At 57.8% G+C, this 24,837-nt stretch overlaps 1 protein-coding gene across 6 annotated transcripts in view; it reads left to right on the top strand.

Moving 5' to 3' along the window:
• The window catches only part of ARHGEF10L (Rho guanine nucleotide exchange factor 10 like), a 160,483-nt gene that overhangs the window by 74,006 nt on the left and 61,640 nt on the right, over nucleotides 1-24,837 (top strand). For 5 of the 6 annotated variants that reach the window (XM_061184859.1, XM_061184855.1, XM_061184861.1 and 2 more), the window contains 8 exons: nucleotides 2,885-3,057; nucleotides 10,676-10,784; nucleotides 13,295-13,401; nucleotides 15,685-15,762; nucleotides 16,755-16,934; nucleotides 17,933-18,049; nucleotides 19,400-19,492; nucleotides 20,240-20,413. In XM_061184859.1, the coding sequence (XP_061040842.1) occupies nucleotides 2,885-3,057; nucleotides 10,676-10,784; nucleotides 13,295-13,401; nucleotides 15,685-15,762; nucleotides 16,755-16,934; nucleotides 17,933-18,049; nucleotides 19,400-19,492; nucleotides 20,240-20,413 (1,031 nt within the window). The remainder of the gene's footprint in view (nucleotides 1-2,884; nucleotides 3,058-10,675; nucleotides 10,785-13,294; nucleotides 13,402-15,684; nucleotides 15,763-16,754; nucleotides 16,935-17,932; nucleotides 18,050-19,399; nucleotides 19,493-20,239; nucleotides 20,414-24,837) is intronic. The other variant, XM_061184860.1, reaches the window with a different exon arrangement.

The raw sequence follows: 24,837 nt of genomic DNA, 5'->3' as shown, positions 1-24,837 counted from the left end.
ATCAGAGAGGTTAAGCCACCAACCCCAGATCACACAGCCAGAATTTGAATAGACATCTGCTGGACTCTGCTTTTTCTACAACACTGTTCTGCCTGTCTTCAGGGGCTCCCCATCTAGTGGGGGAAACAGCCCATGCATTTGTGGAGCTCCTAGTCTGACAGGGGCGACCGTAACCATCCTGGGGCAGCATATAGTCCAACGGGAGAGACACACAGACAACATGACAAGGCCCGACGTCCCCCGGGGGCACACTCCTGACACCTGTCCCAGGAGCAGGGCGGGTGGGCCCATGATCCACCCATCCATTTAACAAGCCCTGGAGGAGCCTGGAACCCATTCCTGCTTGTAGCTCATGTGAATCCGGGAGAGTGGGAAAGGGTGGCTGGATGAAGGTCCCAGAGCCAGGAGATCTGAGTGGCCTGAGGCCATTATTTGACCCCTTTGGGCTGTTCTCCCACCTGAATCCAATCAAGCCACTAATCACTTGGTCACAATCTTCACTGGGCACCCTCGGGTCCCCAGGGTGTGGGATATGGCATGTCCTGCGGTTTACCCTGAGGTGGGCAAGAACAGGTGGCCTGGGGGCCAGTTGAGCCTGCCAACTGAGGACCAGGACCCCTGCCCTGAGACCCCCACTCTCTCTCGGGGCTGTGGGAGGGTTGAGTCGGCGAGGCTGGGCCCAGCCCTCAACAGGTGCACCCCACGAGGAGCGCTGTGAGCCTCACACCTGCCAGGGCCCCGCACTGACCTGCACGGCCTGTGGGCTCAGCCGGCGCTCGGTGGGGAGGTTGTCCACTGAGGTGCAGGCCGCACAGGCCAGTGGACCCGCACAGCCCTGGGCTCTCATCCCGGCTCTGCCATTAATTAGGGCACAGCGCTCTGTGCTTTGGGCCTTGGCTTCTTCATATGAAATCAGAATATCGTCCTGACTTCACAGGACTTTGGAGAGGGTCACACCGCAAAACTTCTGGTTAATCTCTCTGGCGTCAGTCGATGCATCTGTAAAACTGGGCAACGCTAGCTTCCTCCTTGGGTTGTGGGGAGGATGCCATGAGATAGTTGATGTAGAGCACTGAGTGGGTGGTGGTAAGTGCTTTGAAAGGGGAGCCATGTTCCTGAGCATTAGTGAAACCCGTGGCCCCAGGAGACGGGGGGAGCGGGAACCAGGCCACTGTGAGGCCTCTGAAGGCTTAGGAATCTGGTGACACTGTCTCCACTGGAGAGAGTATTTCTGGACGAGCCCAGGGGGTCGTCAGCACGGCGGTGCCTCTGTGGAAGGCAGCACGGCGAGTGGATGGAGCCCCCTCCCCTCTCACTGCCTGACTTTGGGCAAGCACATGTCTTCTCTGGGCCCCATTTTCTCATCTGTCTGATGGGAGGCGGTGATAATTTCCGGCCCCACAGGGCTGCTGGGAGAATCCAGCATGTAGATGTAGGTGGGCGGGGCCAGAAGTCAGGGGAAGTAGATGCCACGTGGTTCTTCCTCTGGGGCAGCCCCAAGAACTGGGCTCTGCCCCTTGACTCACGGGTTGTGGGGCCTCCATTGCAGTAATAGGACAATCAGCCCAGCCTTGTGAAGGTCACAGCCTGGTCACCAGCTGCTCTACTCCCTGGAGATGTTAGTCACTATCATCTTTTGCTGAAAAATAACCCCCTGCTTCCTCCTGATCCTGGGACCTGAGTCTCCAGCTAAGCCCCAGTGTGTCTGTTTTGCTCTTTGGCTGAAAATCTTCCCCGACCCCTCACCCCCCGGCTTTCTCGTGCGGGGGAGGTGGAGGCTTGGGGTCAGTGTGGAGACCGTCAAGCCCACCCAGAGCCCCCGCGAGTAAGGATCAGCTGCTCTTTGCTGAGCGCCTGCCATGTGCCAGGCTCTTGGCTAAGAGCTTTTTGTGCATATATTATATTTACTCCACCTTTCAGCTTATTATCCCCATTTTGTAGAGAGGGCTTCAATAACCAAAGTTCCATGCTCTTTAGAATGCGTGGTTTCTGAGCAGATTTTTTTTTTTTAAACCCATCTCAGTGCCATATTTTGTCTGTGTTAACGAAAAGCATTTTCACCTTTGTGCACTTTTTTGGAGTCTGGCCTTACTTTTGTGAGGCCTGCAGTTCAGTTATTCTCCAGGTAACAGCCCAGGACGTGAAGCTCAGAGGTGAAGGTGAGACCGAGAGCTCCCAGAGGTGGAGCTGGGGCCAGGGCTGGGACCCCGTGTTCTGGGCCCGGCAAATTGGCTTTCCCACCTCAGTCTAGAAACAGCATCTCAAACCCGAGTTGACAGGGACCCCAAGAGTGCTCGGCCCTGGTGGCACCTGTCCCTCCAGGCCAGTGGACTGTCAGGTCTCTGTCCCCCAGTTTCCCGTTCAAGGCATTTCCTGTGGGGCCGGGGAAGAAAAGGGAACATTCCTGGACGCTGGGCCAGGCGCGCCCCCTACTGGACCATCCTGGACCCTCATGGGGAACTCAGATTTGGGGTGAGGGATCTGAGTCATTCAATGCTCCGGACCATCTTCATTTTCCCTCCTAGGATGCTGAGGCTAGAGCTGAGGGCCTGAGTCAGGACTTGGTCTTAGGACTTCTCTTTTCCTCTAAAAAATGCCACACAAACCCCCAATGAGCATTCAGATCCTAGCAAGGTGATGTGGATAGGGGAAGTTACTGAGCTGGTTGTGTGCCAGGCACATTTCTTGTGCTTCTCTGCATTTTTCACGTCCTCCTCACTCTGCGGGGTGGATATCGTGTTCTCACTGCCTCCTGCTTATGGACCAGGAAGTGGAGCTGAAGGTCCACCTTGACCCACCCCCCACCTGCCCGCCTGGGTTCAGAAATTGGGGCTGGTGGGCTTGGCCTCAGGGCCTCCGCTCACCAGCCCTGTCTCTTGGCCAGCAGGGGCAGAGAGGAACCTGCTCTACGAGGATGTGCACCGGGACGGGGCACCCCGGGAGACGGAGGACCTAGGCTGGAGCTCCAGTGAGTTTGAGAGCTACAGCGAGGACTCCGGGGAGGAGGCCAAGCCGGAGGCGGAGCCCGCCAAACACCGAGTGTCCTTCCAGCCCAAGGTGAGGGGGAAGGCGTCTCTCACCCCAGCCAAGGCACCTGCGAGTGGGGTGGTGAGGGCCAGGCCTGAGACTCGTACCTAAACCTCAGTGATTCCCAGGAATGTATGGTGAGAGAGGGAGAAGTGGCCCAAGTAATCCCGAGACAGGAAGTGACCCACCCGCATTGCTGATTGGCCGTGGAGAGCCCTAAACCTAGGATGGGCGTGGTTAGTGCCTGGCACAGGTGCTGCCCCTGTTCCAGGCCTGTGGCAGACCCGGCAATTGATGACGATGCTTACGGGCTCAGATCTGGCTTCAGAATCCTCCTCAACACAGTGCTTGGGCAGCCTAACCAACTGATTACAGTTGACACATGGATCAAATCAGCTTGATCTCCCTGCCCCACAGGATGCTTCTCAGATCAATCCGAGACCCCCACAGCCCTCTGCCCTGGGGAAGTGAGCAAGCGGGCTAAGTCAGAGGTGCCTGGCAGGCTTCTTTCCAAAGCCTTTCAAAGTGCCATCCATGCGCTGATTGCTTCCAGTGTTTCTGCCTGGAACAGAGTTCATTCTGCTGATTTCATGGAAGGAGCCACGGAAGCCAAGAGGAGGATGGATTGTTTGGTTCCTCCTTTTCTGTGCCAGCCTTGCCTGTCCCATTTGTTCTCTAGAAGCCACCAGAAGGCAGGTTCTATCCATGCTGAGATATGGGATTTAATGGGAGCAGCTTCTTAGAGACAGGCCCTGCCCGACCAGAGGTGACTGGGTCTCTGTAAGGTTCCTTTTGAAAAGACACAGGCAGGCAAGTGGGCTCAACCTGTCAGCGAGTCCTGCCTGCAGGTGGGGCAGGGACCAGGCAGGGGCCCCAGGCCCAGGCTGGATTACAGGGGCCTCCAACTCCCAAGTTTTTCTGAGTGCCTCCTGCCCCTTTCTGAGTTTGGGGATCCCTTCTGGGAGAGGGGCGCAGGCCAGAGCAGCACCTACACCTAAGAGTCTTCAGACAGACTTTACTCAGATGAAGAGGGCTCCCCAAGTCCTCAGGAAGCCTGGGGGCTGAGCAGGTCTCTCCTGAACCCTGGTCTCCTCTCGGCTGGGCCCCCATGGGCGGCGCCACGGAAAACGGCCTTGACCTCCTGCTAGCAAAAAAAGTTAAGCATCTCGGACACCTGCTCTCTGCCCAGTCCATATCTTAGGGTGTGGGTTGGGGTACAGGGGGACTGGGAGACCCAGCCCAGGCTTGGGGAACCTTTGTGGTCTAGGAGGAGATACCGAATATGAAACGATTTGTCAAAAATGAAGAAAACATGCCTTTCTGTGAACACAAGCCCGTGTACCTATGGCCGCCTGCCCGACACAGGTGGGATTTGATGGGCCTAATCATAGGAGGCTTCCTTCCAAGAGAGGCGGGTTGGGAGCTGGGGTGCAGAAGCCAGAGGAGATGGGAAAGGCGTCCCCAGTTGGAGGAATGACCCAGGCGAAAGCCCAGGAACAGGCCTCTTCCTGCTTCTGTCCTTAGAAGGGGCAGCATGCTCTAGTTTAGGGGAGAGAGGGGGCTTTGGTTACGAAGGTGCCACGCACCCTGGGTAGCCTCTGCATGGGGGGCGGGACTTGTGTGTCCCAGCCCGGCTCTGGAGAGTGTGAGCAGGTGGGACTCCAGGCCCGGGCCAGCCCTTGTTCTCAGCCTCTGACTGTCCCTCCTAATCTCCCACGGCCGCTTCCCCAGCCCCCTGCCTTCTTGCTGGGGACCAAGAGGGAACCGGCAGCACGTCTCAGGGCAGGACGTGTGGGGATGCTGAGTTTGGGCTCTCCCGTGGTGGTCCTCAGACTTGCACAGGCATCAGGATCACGTGGGTAGTTGGTTGAAATCGCAGATGTCGGGGCCTCGCTCCCAGGTTCAGGGTTTGGGTGGGGCCTGGCAATCTGCTTTTTAACAGCGCTCTGTCCTCCGGGGATGCAAGGGGCCCACAGAGCACTCTGAGAAATGCTGGGCGGGCCCTCACCTTGGCCTGGCCCCAGGGGTGGGGTCTCTGGGGGCTGCCCCTGGGCTTGTGTCCCGCACACCCTCAAGCTGGGGGCTTGGGACTCTTCCTCAGCAGACAAACGACATGCAGAGTTCTTGGAATTTCTGACCATGAGGCCTTTTCTCCGGCCATGGGCCCAGGCTCACCCGTTCCCTGAACAGCAGGCCCCCAGGGATTGTAGGGGGGCATTTCCTCTGACACCCACCTCTGCCTGGGAACCGCCCCACCCCAGCCCCACCTGCAGGGCTTTGCCCTCCTGAGCTGCTTGGGGCGCATCTGCTCCTACGCGTCGTGCTGCAGCCGCTGCATGTTTCCGGTGGTACCGCTGCTTGCCTGTATGTAGTTTGTGCTGTGGCGCGTCGGGCAGCAGAGATCTGGGCAGAGTCGGGTCCTGTCCTTAGAGTCTAACAGGAGCCTGGCACGCTGTGCAGCTGCAAAAGAACTAGTGGAGCCCCTCCTGCAGGTGTCTGGCCAAGCCAGCCCTCAGTGGGCCGATTTCTGCCAAAGAAAATGACTGAGGGTCTGCAGAGGGACCTCCTCAGGAGCACTTGACCCAGATGTGACCAGGAGCCTGATCCTGATTAACGAGGTCGCCCCCCATGGTCAGTGGGAAGTTTTTTCTTTTTTTTCCCCAGCTGTGAAATGGGCTCCGCTGAACCTTTCCACTTTCTGATTGTGATCTCTTCATAATTAAGGTGACCGTGATCCGGTTGGCCAGGGGCCTGGGCAGCAATGCCAGCTCTGACCTCAGCTGGTTGACTCTGATCCGGCTAATTCTGCAGTTGACCTTCGAATCTAGTTCTTCTGACCCTGAGACAGGCAGAGGCCCAGGTCCTTTATGATTTATCATGTCAGTCTTATTTACAGATGAAACAGGACTCCAGTTTTCTGGGGAGTCTGAGTAACTCTCAGAAGAATCCCTGTCCTGCTACTTCTTTGTATAACAATAGTGAGTATTTGCCCAGTGTGGTACAGCTGACAGAGCAGTTTCGTTTATTGTTCCTAATACCCTAGAGTGGTTGGTATCACTTGCTTTAAGAGTCTCATTTTGTTGATCAGAGAACCTAAGTGACAGAAGCTCAGAGAGGTTAAATGATGTGGTGAGGGCCACACAGCAAGTAGGTGGCAGAACCGCGGCTCAACATCACATAGGATTGGAAAGAAAGTACCTTGTCCATCCGTTCATCCCTCCATCCGTCCGTCCATCCATCCATCCATCCATCCATCCAATCAACTGTCCATCTATTCAACAAATATTGAGCATTTATTATTTGAAAGATAGTCTAATATCTAAAAAAGCTTCCATTTTTTTGAACACTCACTAAGCTGTGGGGTTTACATGCTCTATCCATTTAACCTCCTCAGTGATACTACGAGGTAGTTGTTATTATGGCCACTTTACCAGTGAGGAAGCTGTCATTCAGAGAGGGAAAGAGACTTTTCCAGCTAGTAAGTGGGGAGCAGTGATTTGAGTGTAGGCTCGCCTGCCTCTAAGCTCATGCTTTCGATTCCTCTGCTTGTCTACTTTTCTCCAAGTAGTCCCAGTGCTGGTCTTCTCTATATTTTACCAAATATCACTGTTGCTCCTACAGTTCATGCATTTGAATGTCTGTCTGTTTGCCCATTTATCTGTCCATCTTCCCAGATAGCATGTAAGCCAGTCAGCCACCTATCCCTCCATCCAGTTGCCTGCCCATCCCTCCCTCCATCTATTCCTCCCTCTCTTCCTCCACCTTTCCTCCAGTGGCGTGCTCGAGCCAGCTCGTCCTAGCTCACAAGAACCCAAGAACCAATTGTGCACATTCCTTTCCAACTTCACACTCAGTGATGTCACATTGGTAGTCTGAAATTGGCCATGGTGGGTGTGTTCACGCCGTGGAAATACTACAAAGCAGGGCTTTTTTTCCTGGAGAACCACTCGTTGAATATTTACCAGCGCAGCACTGCTTCCATCCATCCATGTTTTTTTTAATTCAACTGACTCTCTCTTCATCCCTCTACCCATTTGCCCAGCTGTACAGTCATCCAACTAAATGTATCCATTTGCTCACCCATCCATCCATTTATCTGTCTATCCATCCATCTATGAGCCTGTCCATCTACCCATCTGTCTATTGTCCATCCATCCAACCACCCCTCTCTGCATTCACCCATCTTTCTGCATTTGCCCACTCATCCATTTATCCCCTTGCCCACCCATTCCACCCATCCGTCCACCTGCCATTCATCCAGCTCAGAAACTTGCCAAGAACCTCTTATGTCGAGAGCCCCATGCTGGGCTCCCGGGATGGGGAGATGACTGAGACACAGTTGTCCTCCGAGCACTGGGAGGGGGCCTGGGCTGTTCCCCTCCCACCTCTCCTCCCCCACAGCTACAGAGACCCAGCCCCCAACTGCTTGGCATGTTGGGGTTGGATGCTGCTGGAGCTCATTCCAGGCAGGAGCCTGGTGGTCCCCAGGTGCCCAATCCCACCTGGCCCGAGTTGTCTATCCACCACCTCACCTGAGTCTCCTTTTTACTCTGTTGCCGGTGTTTTGTCTCCTGCCCTCCCTGCCTGCTCCTCTCACCTGCTGTCCTTCTGCCTGGCTGCTTGGGGGCTCCAGCTTTCTCCAGACCTGACTAGGCTAAAGGAGCGATGCGCCAGGACTAAGAGAGACATCTTGGCTTTAAGAGTTGGGGGGAGAGACATGCAGGAGCTGAAGCACAAGTACGATTATAAGGTATTGTCTGTCTGTCCCTCCAAGTCCTGGGGGCTCCCGGGGCCTTTCCTGCTGCTTCTGGGGCTGCAGGGGCGGGGCTGAGTCCCGGAGCTGCCTCGAGCCCTGGAACTTGGTGGCATCTTTCGTCGGCTGCGCGGGCTGATGCCAAAGGCTGGCTCGCTCCTGTCCATGTCCTCGCCTCTCTTTCTTCCCACCCTCAACTGACACCTTAGCCGTCGATAAGAATTCCTGTGTGGGCTCTCAAACTTTAGGGCCGTCAGAATCACCTGGGTGCTTTGAAAAATGCAGATTCCTGAGATCCACCCCCAGAGAGGCTGATTCTACAGGTCTGGGCCAAGGCCTAGGAATCTATGAATTTGGTAACTGTGGCAGGTGGGTTTGGGTTCCACTTTGAAAAATATGACTGTTGGTGACATTGGACGTTCCTCTGCCTCGGAGCTGTTCAGAGAGGTCCAGGGTAAGGAGGCCAGTAGGAGAAACCGCAGTGCCTTTTTCTCAGATGGGACTCCGACTTCTGCGTAAGGATGATGATATTGACAGCAGTGGCTTCCATTCATTGAGCACCTACTGTGTGCTGTGGGCTTTGGAGGCCTGCAGGCCTGGATTTGAATGCCAGCCCCACCACCTCCTCGCTGTGTGATCCTGGGCAGGCCTCTTGCCCTCTCTGAGCTTCAGTTTCCTTGCCTGTGAAATGGCGGCATGAACAGTACCAGCCCCCAGGGTGGATGTGAGCTCAGAACCGTCAGGTGCTTAGGGCCGCGCCGGGCACAGCCTAAGAGTTCAGTGGATGGTGACCGTTACTACTTGTGTGCCTGACCATTTTCTCCCTGAGACGCCCTGGGAGGCCGCTATCTTACTGCTGTCATTCAGCGTTAGTGAGGCCGGCAAGTGAGGCAGCTGGCTGGTGGTCACACCAGCGGTCAGCAGCAGAACTGGGGTTCAAGCCTGGGTCTGTGCAAGCCAGAGCCTGCCCACCCTCTGTCCTGTAGCCCTGCCCATTTCCTCAGAACCGGAGGCCTCTCTGGCGGAGGCGGAGAGACCCTTTACAGTTTGCAAGGCCCTTATACGGACACCCTCTGAGAGCCCTGTGACTGGAGGTGGGGGCAGATTTAACTTCTCAGGAAGCTGCGGCCCAGGGAGGAGCAGGGAGCACGTGGAGGGTGGCGTCGAGACCAGGGTACTTTCCCCAGCCCGGCCCCTGAGTCGGCCCCCAGATCGGGCTCTGTCCTCAGTGCCGTGAGCCAGTGGAGGTGGCAGGTTGACCCAGGGACGCCTTCCAGGTGTTCACCTGTTGCTCTTTTTTGGCCCAGGAAGGGTCTCTGATGGTTCCCCTAAAGACCACTTTGGGGGTTCCTAGGACAGCCCCCCTGATGGCTTTCTGCTGAGACAGGAACTGGGCTCCAGGACAGAGGTTTCCAGTCTGGGGGTCATGACCCCCCTCAGAGGAGGATGAGCATCTTCGTACGGTTTCTGGGGTCTGGGGTCGAATGTCCCTCTCATTAGATTCTCACAGGTGTTTATGACACCCCCCCCCCCCCCACCTCTCCGAAAGGCCAAGAACTGCTGCTCTAGAATCTTACCATTTAGAGGCAGGGAGGGGCCCGGGACTTCCCTTTCCCCTGCTGGCTGTTGGTTGTTTCCAGAAAGTCGTCTTGTTCCTGAAAAGTCACCACCCTGCCCCCAGCCTCAGCGCCCACTCGGTGTTCAGCAAGCCTTCCTGGCCCAGACCCTTGAGAAGTGCCAGGGCCCTTGTGCCGGGGACCAGGGCGGGTGTTTGGAGGAAGGTGACAGTGAGAGCAGAGGCCAGGGACCCCCAGATGAGTGCTTCCCGCCTTTAGCAGAGAGCTTCAGGGAGGAGGGGGTTTCCTAGAATTGTACCATCCATTATGATAGCCACCCAGCTCTTTACATTTAAGTTAATTAAAATTAAAGATCACCAGGACTTGGGCTCCTCAGTCGCGCCCGCCAGCTCTCAAGTGCCCAGTGGCGACGTGTGGCTGGCCATTGCTGTGTTGGACAGCGCAGACAGGGAACATTTCCAACCATGTGGAAACTTCTAGCACTGGCTGTGCGTCAGGGAAGCTTCCAGGACTGGGCTGGGGGCTGAGGGGACAAAGCAGTGAGTTAGGGGGCGGCAGCTCTGTTTGCAGGCCCAGGGTGCCGCTTCTCCGTCCTGGGCCTGCCTCCGCCCGCGCCCCGTGTCTGCTTCGCTTGCTGCGCCCGTGCCCACGGGTCCTCCCCACCTGAGGGAAGCTGCGCCTGGCTCCGTGGCGGCACCAGCCTCCCCCTCGTTCCTGGGCAGAGGCTCAGTAAGAAACCCGGCTATTTGGGGGGGCCGGGGTTCCACTGATGGGATGGGGGTGCTCCCCTCCTTCTATAGTTGCTCCTAAAGTAAGCTTGGGCATCTGTGCAGCTCATTTTACTGTTCAGTGTGCTTTCCCAGACCCTGTTTAGTCCTCACAGGCTCTGGCGGGTCTCAGGGCGGAAACTGAGGCTCAGTGAGGTTAAGGGTCTTGTCCAGAGTCACGCGGCTGGGGAGCGGTAGGGCTGGGATCTGAACCAGGCCTGGGACTCCAGACCTTGAGCCTTGTCCCCAGTGTCACACCATGTCCTTAATTTGACACCCAAGGGGAAAAAATTGGGTTAGTAAAGAGGGTTCCCCCCGGGAGGTCCCCCAGGGCATGAATGCCCTTCCACCCCTTCCCAGGAGGTCTCGGGGTGGCACTGCCCTGCTGTCTTTCTTGGCCTCTGCTGCCACCTCCCTGGGAGGCAGTGGGCTCCGGGGTCCTCATGTTTGTAGCCCCGGCCGGGAGGCCTGAATAGGGCCGGTGGCCCTTGGTGGCAGATGTCGCAAGGCCTCCTTCCGCTTCTCTGATGAGCCCCCCTGCCTTTGCTCAGATGACCCAGCTCATGAGGGCCGCCAAGAGCGGGACCAAGGACGGGCTGGAGAAGACGAGGATCGCCGTCATGCGCAAAGTGTCCTTTCTGCACAGGAAGGATGTCCTCGGTGAGGCGCTGCGGGCCGGGCCAGGGGCGGGCTCGGTGCTCGGCAGGGGTGGGTGGGCGAGGTCACTGGGTGTCCAGGCTCCTCTGGCGGTGAGGTTTGGGGATTGATCCCCAAATGTGCCAGCTTGTTTCCCGGCCTATGGCAGGTGGACCCCATCTCTTCTGGGAAATGTGGGCCTCTCCCTTCAGCATCCCTGCCCTTGGTCTCTGTCGTGGCCTCCTTGGCCTCTTGCCTCCCATACTCACCTGGCCTCATCTTTGAATGCGCCTGTTCATTCCCTACTTTATCCATGCACCTGTCTCTCCACCAGCCAACATTTATTGAACACCTACTAAGTGCCATGCCCCGTGCTGGGTGCAGGGACACCAAGATGAGTTAGGCAGTATTGCCTGCAGGAGCACCTGGGACAGTACGGAGACAGGCATGCAAACAGGAAGTGACCAGCCGCACGGTGGGGTGCCACGGTGGGAGCGTGGGGGAAGTGAGCGTGGAATGCGGGAATGAAAGGTCAGGGAAGGGCTGAGAGCAGGAGAAGGAGACCCAGGTCCATCAGGCCAGGGAACGGGGCAGGGCGTGGGTGCTCTGGGCGGAGGAGCCAGCATGTCCAACGGTCCAGAGGTGGGAAGGTATGAGACGTTCAAGAAGTGATTTTCATGATGGTCATCGTTTATGGAGTATCTGTTGTGTGCCAGGCACTCTCCTAAGAGCTTTACAGTTTCTCATTTAATCCTTATAAACACCAGACAGGGGCAGAGGACTGTCTTGTTCCCATTTGGAGATGAGGGAACAGGCACAGAGTGGTTCAGTGTCTCGCCTGGGGACACACAGGTGTGGAGGGGACGGAAGAGGCTTCCTCTGGCTGGAGTGAGGGCAGGGGTGAGAGATCAGGGCCCCGTTAGCACAGGCATTCAAGCCAGGGAGGACTTTGAGGCTCTGCACCCTCTTGAAGTCTATGTATTTTACCCTCTCTGTGCCTCAGTTTCCTCATCTGTACAATGGGGCTAATCTGGCATCTGTCTCAGGGGGCTATGGTGAGGACGACCGAGTAGTAGTAGTACATGGAAAGAGCCCAGCACAGCTCCTGACCCCTGTGCGGCAGGTGTTATTCCCGGTGGCAGCCACAAGAAGGAGGTGTTTGGTGCTGCGACAGCATCTTGCTGATGTGGATCCAATCCTGTTTCCACGGCCTCCTGGCTGTGTGACCTTGCCTGCTTCGTCCCCTCTTGGACTGCCAGGTTCCTCATCTGTGAAGCGGGTTTAACCCCACCGCTGCATATACTTGATTCAGTGCCAAACTTTTGGGGGAGCCCTACCCCCCGATGAGGGAGGGGACGATGGGTCGAGGAGCCATTCCGAACTTGGAGTGGCCTGGAGAAGGGACAGGCTGGACATGCTGGCTGGCTGGGAACTCTTCCTGGTCACCCTCCCCATCCCCAGGCCAGCCGGGCGGCCAGCAGGCTCCCCCCTCACCCCGCCCGTTAGCCCAGAGCCTTTCCTAAAGCGACCCTCCCACCAGAGGCGTTATTAATAGCCACAGCAGGGCTCGAATCACCAGCCAAGAATGTTACCCAGTGGTGCATGGGGGAAGAGGAAGCCGCGGGGCCAGCGGCTGGGGTGGGTGCGGAGTGATGCCTGGGGTGCCATGTGGGCCAGGCAGGAGGGCCTCCACCACCCCGACCCCCATACTGTCATCCGCTGTCCCTCCTCCTCCTCCTCTTCTGTCTCCTGCTCAGGTAAGGCCCGTCTGCGTGTCCCTGTTCCCTCGGCCCCCCGGAGCCACCGCCACTTCTTTCTTCCCAGCTTCCCCATAGCACCCGCTTCCTGCTGCCTGCGGCTGCCGGCACCACGTTTCAGGGCCGCAAGCAGCGGGGTCCCGTCTCCCTGTGCCTGTGCCTGTCGCTCGTGGGGCGGGAGCCCTGCAAGGCCGGGTTACTGCACTCTGCCTGACCTCCGCTCTTTCTCTCCGCCCCGGCCTGTCTGTCGTGATCTGTCCTCTGAGGTCTGCCCCCACTCCTGTCTGTGTTCCCCTATTGGACATAAGCTGGACTTTTTCCCTGTTGGGTCTCTTTTTTTGAAAGATGAAAACACAGAGCCAAACAGCCCTGTTCTTCTCGGGGCTTACTTTCTTCCCCCTTTTTGGCATCCAGAAGAAAACTATTTTTAGTGCCTAGTGATGGGGACATGGGCGGCCTGGCCTTTGCCAGCCCAGAAGCGGGCGGGTCTGAGCGGGGACAGAGACTCCTGGCAGAGTGGATTCTGAGAGCCAAGCCCCTGCTGCATGTTGCTTTCTACTCCCTCGCTCCATCCCTCCCTCACTTCTATTTCCGGGTGGACTGTTCTAGCAGAGTATAGCCAGGAGGGCAGTGAGTAGGCTGTAATCCTCTGTGGCCCCAGGAGCTGCTCATCCCAGGACCCCGGTCTGTGGGGGGAGAGGGGTTTCCAGCTCCTGGAGTTTGAGCAGGTGTGTCATCCTTGCCTTGCATGTGTCACCAGCCCATCTCACTTTCCAGGTGACTCGGAGGAGGAGGACATGGGGCTCCTGGAGGTCAGCGTTACGGACATCAAGCCCCCAGCCCCGGAGCTGGGCCCCATGCCAGACGGCCTGAGCCCGCAGCAGGTTTGTGGGAGGAGCGGGGTGTCTTCATGGGGAGGGATGGTGGGGACCCCAGCCTGCTACCTGGGACCATGCAGGTCTGGCTCTGGAAGGGGAGGTGATGATCAGGGGGCTCTTGACAGAGCCCCAGCTGGGTGGGGGACCTCCTGGGGTCTCTTCTCGACCTGCTGCACAGACTTTCCAAATTGGACCCCGCAGGTTCCATGCCATCATCCTGGGTGGCGGTGGGGCTGCATGTGGAGCTCTTGCTTCCCAGCCCTGTGGCAGCCAGAGCAGCTCCTGTGTAACTGGGTCAAATGAAGGTGTTTGAACAAAGGGCCCGCAGTCCCTTTCTGGGAAGCATCGAGCTAATCCAGTTCAGGGGGGGGGACCCTGGAGGTGCCCGTCCACCCACCTGTCATCAATTCAGACCCGAGAGTCACCGCAGGCTTCCCAGGAGCGGGGCTCTTCGGGCGATGTCTTCCTTCTCCAGAAGTGTCACCTTGAGATCGGGGTGGCTGTGCTCTGGGACCTTCCTGGGCAGAGTCAGGTTTGAGTTTTTCCCCGCTGGGGTTTTCTTAGCCACGAGGCACGGGGAGAGACCCCTGCCTCCCTCTGGTCGTGAGGACTCTGAGCAAGACATGTCGGGGCAGCAAATGCAATGAGGGGATTGGCCGGCTTGGAGTTGGCAGGAAATCCTGACGATGGACCCCTTTCGAAAATCGGAGATACGGCCACACCTCTCGTCTTGGGAGTCCATCCGCCTCCTTCCTTCCTTCTTTCTCCTGCCTGGCCCCTGGCAACACTGAGGTGGTGACCCCCCCCGCTCCCTCCCCTATGCAGTGAGTCACTGTCAGAGCCGTCAGAGCTCAGAGCCAGCCAGGACCCCGGGCTGCCAGCTCATAATCCGGGGTTCCCCTTTTTGATGTCGGCCGGGTCTGTCTCCTCGGGAGCCTTTTGCATTTCTTGGATCAGCAGTGTTAGTTACTCTAGGCCAGTGGCTCTCAACCGAGTTTATTTTGTCCCCTAGGGGACATTTGGCAATGTCTGGTGCTGCTTCTGGTTGTCACAGCTTGTGGGGGTGGGGGGCGGGTGCTACTGGAATCTGGTGGGTAGGGGCCGGGGACGCTGCTACACGTCCTAGAGTGCACAGGACGGCCCCATACATCAGCATGCTGAGGTTGAGAACGCTGCTCTGGGAACACCTGGGAAACTGGGGATCGTTGACAAGGCATCCCACCGTGGGGCAGCTTGAAGGACAGTGGCCTGGCTCGTCACACCGCCAGGGGCCATGGTCAGGCCTGGGGGGCCATGGTCAGGCCTGGGCGCAGGCAGGGTGGTGGGAGGAGATGCAAAGGGTGTGCCAGAGGCAGGAGGGAGGAAGCAGAGGGGAGCAGGGGAGATGGTGGTGGGCGCCTGGATTGATGTTCTCAGGATGGCTTTGGGGACACAGTGAGGATCAGTCACCCTCCCAGCTCTGGGCCAAGGTGGATAGGCTCCCCCCTCAGACACCTCTCATGTGCGATATCTTTCATGAGCTCTGTCCCAGCTTTGCTGCACAATAGAATCACCTGGGAAGCTTTAAAAAACACTGTTACCGAGGTTGCACCCCATAGCAATTCATTCAGAATGTCTGGGGTGGGAGCCACGTGATTCCAGTGTGCAGCAAAGTCCCCCCACCAACCCCCCTCCCAGCCCGCATGCTGCTGTATCCAGGTGAGGGCTTCTTGCCTGGGTGCTGGTCGGTCTGCACCTGAGAGATGCACTAATTTGGGCTGAGGAGAGATAGGGAGGGCAAGAGGGGAAGGATAAGGGGCTGGGATGTTTAGCTTGAAGTAGAGCCCACTTGGTGGGGATGGGAGAGGGATTGGTTAAGGGCTGGATCTGTAAGTGTCGGGAGCTGAGATTTCAATTTCATCCAAGAAAGAATTTTCTGCTAGAGTTGTCCAAAGATGGAGGAGGCCACCCGTCCCCGTGGAGGAGAGTGGTGGTTTCCCATCCCTGGATGTGTGGGAGCAGAGACCAGGCAGGGGACTCGAGTCCTAGCGTCCCCTGCCCCCATGCTTTTGTCTGGGGAGCACGGGCATTTGTCTGGGGTGGGCAGGGGCTCTGGAAGGGAGTGCTGGCCTGGCAGGCCCCAGTGGTCCAGGAGCGGCTCTGGGAAAGACGAGTTCCTTCTGTCCCACGGCTGGCAGCTCCACTGGGCGTCATGACTCCTCTTCCCATCACCCGGGGCTCCGCACACAGCCGGTGCTTGCTCTGTGCCATGGTTGGCACAGGTGCTGACTGTGCTTTCTGCCCGAGCAGGTGGTCCGGAGGCACATCCTGGGCTCCATCGTGCAGAGCGAAGGCAGCTATGTGGAGTCTCTGAAACGGGTACTCCAGGTAGGACTCTGGGGGCTCTGGGGAGAGGGCAGGGGAGACCCCGGAGGGACATTTTACAAGGAGTGTTTGGGGACTGTGGGCATTTTTAAGAGGAAGGAGCCAAAGGCCAGGGCTTTTATGGAAACAGCAGGACCTCCAAATGGGGGACACCAAGAATTCCAGATGCCTTGGTGTTCACAGGATGACTGCATTTTCTGAAACCATGTCGGGGTTCAATAAAATGAGCTCTATCCTATGTACTTGAGGGCATGTGGTGCCTCTTGTGCCTTCCTCGCCACTCTGGGAGCCCCCGGGGCAGGGGCTGGTGTCTCCCCGTCATCTTGGAGCTCCCTGGGTGCGCCCTCTCCCCTGTGATCCGGATGCACAGGAATTGCTAAGTAGATGCTTGCATGACTAAGGTGTGCTGGCCTGGTCTGTAGTTTGCATTCCTGAAAAGGTGAACCTTCTGGGATGTTGTGGGCTCTCGGTGAGGACAACAGGGAGGGGAATTGTAGGGGTGGGAGGATGCTAGTAACAACCTCATTTCCCCTCCTGAGTTTGGATCCACAGTGGAGGAGCCCAGACCTCAGGCAGGTGGAGACAAAAATATCCCGTGTTTCTGACAAAGCTGGTTGGAGAGTGTGGCTCTAGGTCTTGCTGTGACATCACTGCCACTGCTCCGTTAGACAGACTGGCTCACTTGTGGGCAAAGCCGATCTGGGCCGGCCCCTGGGGACTGCCTCCGTGGAGCTCCTTGCAGGCAGGGGTCTGCCCCAAAACCCAGCTTAACACATAAGTCACGGGGGTGGGTTATGGATGGGCAAAAGGGTCAGGAGTGTTACGTTCATGGAGATCCTTCCAGAAGGACAGGTGAAGAGTGAGGGGTGAGTGCTCCCCCCGCAGGAAGGTCTGCCGAGTTCTGCTTGGCCCAGTCCAGGTGGCCATGAGGGCAGTGGGGGCAGGGGCTGTGGCCTGGCCTCGGGGCGCTCACCCCGCCCGCCCCACCCCGCCAGGATTACCGCAACCCCCTGATGGAGATGGAGCCCAAGGCGCTGAGCGTCCGCAAGTGCCAGGTGGTGTTCTTCCGCGTGAAGGAGATCCTGCACTGCCACTCCATGTTCCAGATCGCCCTGTCCTCCCGCGTGGCCGAGTGGGACTCCACCGAGAAGATTGGGGACCTCTTTGTGGCTTCGGTAGGTGTCCCCAGACTCTCCCCAGCCTGCCAAGGTGCCAACCACGGCCCTGATCTGGATGTTCTCTGGGCCAGCCTCCTGCCTCCACCTGGTCGCCTCGTCCAAGCCGGCGGGGTCAGAGGGTGGCAGGGCCTGAGTCGGCCTGGTCTACGCGGGGGTGGGCGTGACACCTTGCAGCGTGTCCTTGGAGATGTCCGCCGGCGTGGCGCCCGCTCACTGTTCTGGCTCCGCCCAGGTGGCAGCACCTCCAGGAGACTGGCCACTGTGGGCAGCCACCTGGCCGATCTCAAGCCCCCCCTGCCGAGTGCTCGCAGAGGGACCACTGTACGATGCTCACACAGAGCATGGCCTTGGCCCCAGAGGATGCTGCAGGGTGTCGGGGCCAGGCCACTGGGTTGTGCTCCCGGAGACCTGGCCTGGTCCCAGCTCAGTTGTGCAAACGTGGGCAGCTCCAGGGCCCTCTCTGGGCTCAGGTCCCCATCTGTGGAAGAAGGGGGTGTGCTGGACTCATGGTTTTTGACACTGAAGTCTGTGGGCCCCAGAGAGATTCATGGGGTGAGAGATGGTCAGGTCGGTGGAACCTGCTTCGATATGTTTTAGGCAATTGGGTTCTGCTAAAAGACAAAAAACCCAGCACCCTGGTCGTTGTATCCATGGGGCTCAGGTCAGGAGCACCATCCTTGAGAGTGGGAGCTGGGGGGTGTAGCAAAGGACCGCCATGCCCCCCTTCGCCTGTGGGCCAGGCTGCCGTGCTGGGGGACGAGGGACCTCCCCGGGCTCTCCTTAGTACCACCTCTTCCTCCCTGTGACCTTGGTGTCTCTTCGCCTCTCTGAGCCCTGTCCCCTCCCCTCACCGGGTGACAGGTTTCCTCACCTCAAGGCTAGCTGAGACCCTCCAGGCAGAGGAGGACTGTGGCCAGCGGTGAGGGTGGGAGTGCTGGTCGCCCTCCCCCTCGCATGGATGTGACCCTCCCGGGCCGTGCCCATGCCTGTTTCAGTTCTCCAAGTCCGTGGTGCTAGACGTGTACAGCGACTACGTGAACAACTTTACCAATGCCATGTCCATCATCAAGAAGGCCTGTCTCACCAAGCCCGCCTTCCTCGAGTTCCTCAAGGTGGGCCCGAGGGTGGTCCGGGGCCCCTCTCAATGGAGCCCCGGCTGTTGGGGGTGGGGGTGGAGGTTTCTCAGGAGGGAGGGATCGCTGCAGCATCATTTCTTTGGCCCAGACACCTCTCTTCTTTCCTTTGGGGCATCCCCAGTCCCACGGGAAGAAAATTTGCCTCTCCTTTCCCCACTCCCCCAAGAGGAGGGTGAAAAAGAGTTAAAGTTTCTGTAAGCCACTTGGGATCCTGGAGTTTTGACAGGTGGAAGGGTAGGCCTGTGACATCTGCTGATGGTGGCTGGGCTTGGTGTGGCTCAGGTTGTGGCCGGGATGATCCCTTTTCTTAAAGGATCCCTTTTCTTAAAGTGGTGCTTTGGGGATCACGTGGGAGAATAGAGTTTAAAGGACCATAGGCCTCAGGTAGCTGTGGGACCAGGTCCCCCATCCCCATTTCCTAGGCGCACAGTTAGGTGAGTCAGAGAGACCCCGCCGCAGGGAGTGTGCCACCCAGCAGAGGGCACAGGTGGGCTAGGGCCCCCCCCACCCCCGGCCTCAGCCGAGGAGCCTACAGCCTGGATCCCAGAGGGTCGGGGGCTTTCTCAATGGGGTGCCATCTGACATGGGTCCTGGTGGGTCAGTGGGGTTGAAACAGGGGGAGATAGAGGAGAGGGTGTTCCAGGTGCAAGGGTGGTGGGGCAAAGGTCAGAGGCAAGTCTGGTTGGATCCTGGGAGCACTGGGTGCCTGGGAGAGAGGCCCAGAGCAGCGGAGTTCAGTTTGGGCGGATCTGGGCCTCCTGGCCCAGGGGCTAGGATGTCGTATTTCAGGCAGCGGGGGCCACTGAAGTTTTGGGTGGAGGCAGATGGAGGCAGAGGCCGGTGGGGAAGCTGTGGCGGCAGCCTGGGTCGCAGGGGCTGAGGGCCCGGGTCAAGGTGACAGGTGTGTGGATGGAGAGGTGGAAACAGAAGCAAGAGACAGGACAGTAAGAACCGCCCCTGTGCCAAAGCCTCACCCCGGCCCGGGCCCATCCGCTTTAGCTTAGGTGGCGGGATTGGTTGTCTCGGCTACTTTCAGTAGCCTGACTTCTTGGATAAATTGCTGAAATGGCCTACTTATGCTTTTAGTCCAGAGACTTTAACGTGATGCTCTAGGCTTTCCAGGGTGAGGGGCTGTACAGGGGAGCCCCGTGGTGGCAGGGACTCCTGACTGTGGAACCAGGGACCTTCTGGGCTCTTCTCTTGGGCCCAAGGCTGAGCAGGGTCCTGGGCCCGGGGAGGGGAGCCCGGGATGGGCCGCATCTGTACCCCGGGTGCTGGGCCCTTGCTGCGGAGGCTCAGTGAATTATTCCCCCTCATCTCCAACAGCGGCGGCAGGTGTGTAGCCCCGACCGCGTCACGCTCTACGGGCTGATGGTGAAGCCCATCCAGAGGTTCCCGCAGTTCATCCTCCTGCTTCAGGTACCACGGGGGATTCCGGCGGCCACCAACCTGCAGGGTGCGGCGTGGGATGGTGCGAGCCTCATGGGGTTGGGGCAGGAGGCCTGGCTTCTCATCCGTCACCCACAACCCACGCATCTGTGCACGGTGGGCAGGGCCTCGGCCCCCCGGCCCCCTCTTTCCCCACTCCTAGGGTGGAGCCCGTCGAGCTTACTTTCCCCTCCCCTGGTGGGAACCTGGTGACTGGTGGTGACATTAGCCCAGGTTGTGGGAAGGCACGTGGAATCCGAGCGCCTGTGGGGCCCCTGGCAGTGAGGAGATGCCCCGTGGATGCTCTGATCTTGGCACTTCAGGCTTCCCGAGGGAGCGTTAACCTCCACGCTGGGCCCCGAGAACTTGAGGCACCTCCCCTGATTGCCGGGGGTCCTCAGTCAGGGGATGAGTCCCCCTGGGGGGAAGGCTGGCTGCCAGCCCAAGGGCCCCAGCAGGGTTTCCTCTCTGTCCTCAGAGCGACCAGCAGCAGGAGTGGGTCTCATCTCAGTGTACAGTTGATCAGTGAATCAGGGATTGGTCCACACAGCTATTTTATTTTAGTTTTTCATTCACTAGCTGCTTCTTGAGGCCTAGCTCTGTGTCAGGCCCCGCCTGTCCTGGCTACAAGCTGGGCCCTTCTCAGGCCTGAGTGTGGAGGCGGAGGCTGTGACCCCAGCCAGGGGAGGGTCTGCTGGGGTGGGGGTCTCAGTCGTGGCTCCCTCTGGGCCCCGGCAGGACATGCTGAAGAACACCCCCAGGGGCCACCCGGACAGGCTCTCGCTGCAGCTGGCGCTCACGGAGCTGGAGACGCTGGCCGAGAAGCTCAACGAGCAGAAGCGGCTGGCCGACCAGGTGGCCGAGATCCAGCAGCTGACCAAGAGCGTCAGTGACCGCAGCAGCCTCAACAAGGTGCGTGCGTACCTGCCCTGCAGCCGGCGTCGCCTGTCGCTCTGCCTCCTGCCCTGTGGCACCCACCAGGTGGCAGTGTTCTCTGAGGGAGGCAATTCCTCGCTTCTCTCTGAGCCCGCAGACCTTACCTTAAGGATTAATCTTGACTAGACCTCCACATTCGTTACTACTCATGTGATTTTAGGATAAAAGCTGATTTTATTCAGCAGTGTAATTGCCAGTAAAGATGCCAGAAATGATAGCCTAGTATTGTGCTTAAACTAGTGGGCCGTGGAGTCAGAGTCTGGGTTTGAATCCAGATTTTGCCACTGGTGCTTACTGTGTGGCCTCAGGGGAATCACCCAACCTCTCTGAACCTTAGTTGCTTCCTCTGAAATGAGAAGAGCTCGATGGCGCCTGACCCTCAGGGCTTCTGCGAGGCAAATGAGAGAGTTGGCAAACTGGCAGACCCAGAGCCCTTAATACAAGGTGGCAGTTGTCATTATTAGTGTTATTTTTTAAGAAGCAAAAAGAAAAATCCATGCCATGTTTTGGGATTGCAACTTAGGAACATTCTAGCAAAAAAAAAAAATCTTGAAAAACTTTCAAATGAGTCTATTAGGGAACTCTTTTTAAAATACAAAGTTGGTACAAAAAAATTAGTCACCTCCCAGAGTCACCTGTTGGTGAACTTTATTTATTTATTTTTAAAATTTTATTTGTTTATTTATTTGGCTGCGTTGGGTCTTCGTTGCTGTGCGCGGGCTTTCTCTAGTTGTGGCGAACGGGGGCTACTCTTCATTGAGGTGCGCCGGCTTCTCATTGCGGTGGCTTCTCTTGTTGCGGAGCACGGGCTCTAGGCGCGTGGGCTTCAGTAGTTGTGGCACGTGGGTTCAGTAGTTGTGGCTCGTGGGCTCTAGAGCTCAGGCTCAGTAGTTGTGGCGCACGGGCTTAGTTGCTCCGCGGCATGTAGGATCTTCCCAGAGCAGGGCTCGAACCCGTGTTCCCTGCATTGGCAGGCGGATTCTTAACCACTGCGCCACCAGGGAGGTCCCTGTTGGTGAACTTTAGTCCTCTGTTTCCCTAGCGGCTTGTGACATGAGCCGCCTGCAGCTGCACCCACATCTGGGAGGTCCCGGGCCCCACCTTCTTTCACCCACCAGAGTGTGGGGTTGGCCCCGATGGTTCGGGGTGAAGAGACCCCCACCCCAGGGCACTTGGCGAAGGCAAGCGTTGTTCTTTGGGGAAGGGACATCCTGTGGGGTCACAGGGAGGTGTTCAGGTATTCTGGGGGAAAACTGGGAGCCTCCTGGCTCTGTGGCCCCAAAAGCAGAACTAAGGCCAGTGACTAAGGCCGATGAGATTTCAGCCACGCGGGGTGGAACTTTCTAATGTTTGGGGAGTGTCACCAGGAGCACCACAGCGCTTCCCACGTGGCCCCGCACTTTACAGTATATGATACTCTCTAACCTGCATTGTCGTGTTTGATTTTCACCACAGGCCTGCAAAACAAGGCCCGGACAAGTTAACTTGCAGGGTCCCTTGCAATTCTAAGCTTCAGGGTCCTGCATCTTAAGACTGTCCCACCTCAGGCCAAATTCAGGCTGCACATGTGTTTTTAGGCCCACACAGTATTTTTAGGAAAATGGAATTAATTGCCAACATTTAGAAATGGAGAAATGTCCCACAACATTTAGACTCATGTATCTTCTTAAGGGTTGGAAGAGCTGGCACTCTGGCCCACCTTCCTACGTGGCACCAGTCGCCTGAGTAGCGGCTGCCCTTGCCCCCTCAGTCCATATCCAGGCCTTCCCACTGAGGTTACTTCTGGCCCTGCAGGCACCTGGGTTTGCTTTGCCTGTTCCAGGAGTATAGAGCTAGGAAGAAAAGATGAGGCAGGGGATGGAGCTCCTTCCCCGGAGTGTATCCCCATCCAGGATTGCTCAGGGTGGGCCTGAGGGGTGGGGGTCATCCCCCCTCCCCGCCTCCAGGCAGGACTTCCCTAGCCAATCCCACACAAGCCTTCTATTTTAAAAAAAAAATTATTTATTTATTTGGCTGCGCCGGGTCTTAGTTGCGGCATGCGGGATCTTTAGTTGCGGCATGCAGACACTTAGTTGCGGCATGTGGGATCCAGCTCCCCGACCAGGGATCGAACCCGGGCCCCCTGTGTTGGGAGCGCGGATTCTTAGCCACTGGACCACCAGGGAAGTCCCAAGCCTTCTATTTTGAAATGTCTCTCGGGAAAAAGACCTTAGCCCAGCCATGGCCACCGTGCTAGTGTTTGATGGTCTTTGCACTTGGGAAGTATCTTCTTCTGTCTTTAGCTCCTTTCCTGTAACCAAGAGGGTTTCTCTCGCTTTGGCTCACACACTTGTGAGATCACTCGGGAGAAGGAAACCCTCCTCCTTAGCACTTGCTCTGGGAAGAGCTCTCTGTTCCCTTCTGCTCTAGCCGCTGGGGGGGACCCGGGCTGTGAGGAGCAGTGGTCACTGGCTGGAGGTCAGGGGGATCTGTTGGGTGTTGGGCGAGGAACTGACAGCCCCAAGCCTCAGTTTCCCCACCTGTCAAGTGGGTGTGTCGGATGCGTGTGGGATGGTGTCGTGGAGAGAGTGATGGTGGCCGCACACCACGCCTTCCCCTGCCAGGGCCCCCCTGGGGCAGTCTCGGCCAGTTCTGAGGCCAGTGCAATGATTTCCCTCTTGCCACCCATCACCCAGAGAGAAGTGGAAATGAAACTGGGTGTGCCCGAAGTGGAACCGTGTCGGCTGTTTCAAAATGTGCCTGCTCAGGACCTGACTGCAGGGGGCTGTTTGTGCAATATCTGAGTTTTCTTTTGTCTTTCTTTTTTTTAATCTGCTTAAGTGGCAGGAGGATGGTTGGAGGATGGTTAAGTGGTTGTCGGAAGCCAGGGGACTTTCCTCTCCCAGGAGGAAAAGGGTCACGGCACCCTTGGCCGTCTTCTGAGGGGCCTGCTGTCTTCAGGGTCCCAACTGTGTTTACACGAGCTGGCAGTCAGCTTGCTGGTGGAAGCTGTGGGCTGGGGGAGCCCAGTCTTAGCAGTCATGGGGGTATCCCTGGGGCACCCTGAGACTTTTTGTGTGTGTTGGGAACAGCGGGCTTTCCCTGACTCCCCTTACCCCCAGTCAGGGGCCAGAGGGTGTGTGGCTGGCTGCCGGTGCTGGGAACAGCGTGTGTGGCCTGGCTCTGCCCTGCCACTCAACCGGCATTGGGTCTCAGCAAGTCACTTTACCTCTGGAATCTCTGTCCCCTTGTCCAGGAATGGGGCGACCTCAGCGTTCTCGAGGCGATTAAATGAGAGGTGGACTATTTAGTGGCATGTGGTGTCACTCGGGCTTTCGTGTCTCCTGGAGAGACACCGTTCTTCACAGAACAGAAGGGCGTTCTCTCCAGGAGAGGTTTTGGGATGATCTGCCCTTTCCCTTGTGACGATGGGGAGGAGGGGGCGCTAGCCGTTATTATCAGAATCATGGGCTTTGGGAAGGAATTTTGCCGAATACTCCTTTTCCTCCTCAGCAAAATTCTTAGTTAGTAAAGAGATGTTTTCCCAGCGGGTCTCTGGGTCTGATGGTGGTCCGGTGCTGGCAGCATTCTTGGAATCCAGCCCGAGATGGGCAAATGCCTGTTCGGGTGCTGGAGGCTTGAAGGCCTTCAGCCTTGTCAGAATGTTGCCTTGTCAACCAGCAGATCTGTCCCAGCCCCAGCACGAGGCCTTCCACGAGGCCAGTAGCTGAGGCTGTTCAGTAGGTCAGGGTGAGGAATGGGACCTACTTTCAGGCCAGGAGTCTCTCTGCTTGAGGCCACACGCACAGTGGCAGCAGTGGGGACAGTGGCCATCTGCCGGGCGTCCCGTCGCAGGGCCGGCTCCTTGGGTGTGTCGCCTGTGCCGTCACGCACGGGGGGCACTCAGAAGGGCCCCACGTTTGGCTTAATGCTCTGCCATCGCCATCTTGAAATTCTTAATAATTCTGAGCGAGCACCGCATTTCCCTCCTCTGCTGGGCTCTGCGGATCAGGTAGCCAGGTCCGGTCACACGTTGCCTTGGTGATGTGAGCAGTAGAGGTATCGCCCACTTGACAGCTGAGAAAGCTGAGGTGTGGAGAGGTGACATGGCACCTGCCAGAGGGCTTCACAGCGGGCGCTCCGGGAACCAAGGTCAGAGCACGGGTCTGTGGCTCTGGAGCTGTGCCACTGGCAGCGACATAGGGACAGGCTGGCAGTGGCTGGCTCACCTGAGCAGGGGTGCTGGCTGCTGGGGCCGGTGGGTGGTCAGTGCCTCTTGTCCCCCGGGGATGGAGGGCGTGGCCCTGCCTCATCCTCCACCTCTCCCAGCTGTGGTCCCCTTTGTATGTGGAGGGAGAATCCTGGGTCTTTGGCACAGTGATGACTGTGGAGCGGTCTGTGTACGATGTTGGTGTTGACCT

Source organism: Eubalaena glacialis, chromosome 3 (genome assembly GCF_028564815.1).
Source record: "Eubalaena glacialis isolate mEubGla1 chromosome 3, mEubGla1.1.hap2.+ XY, whole genome shotgun sequence".
In the NCBI taxonomy this organism is placed as follows: domain Eukaryota; kingdom Metazoa; phylum Chordata; class Mammalia; order Artiodactyla; family Balaenidae; genus Eubalaena; species Eubalaena glacialis.
The sequence above is the reverse complement of the archived record's forward strand: the minus strand, read 5'-3'. Positions and strand labels throughout refer to the sequence as shown.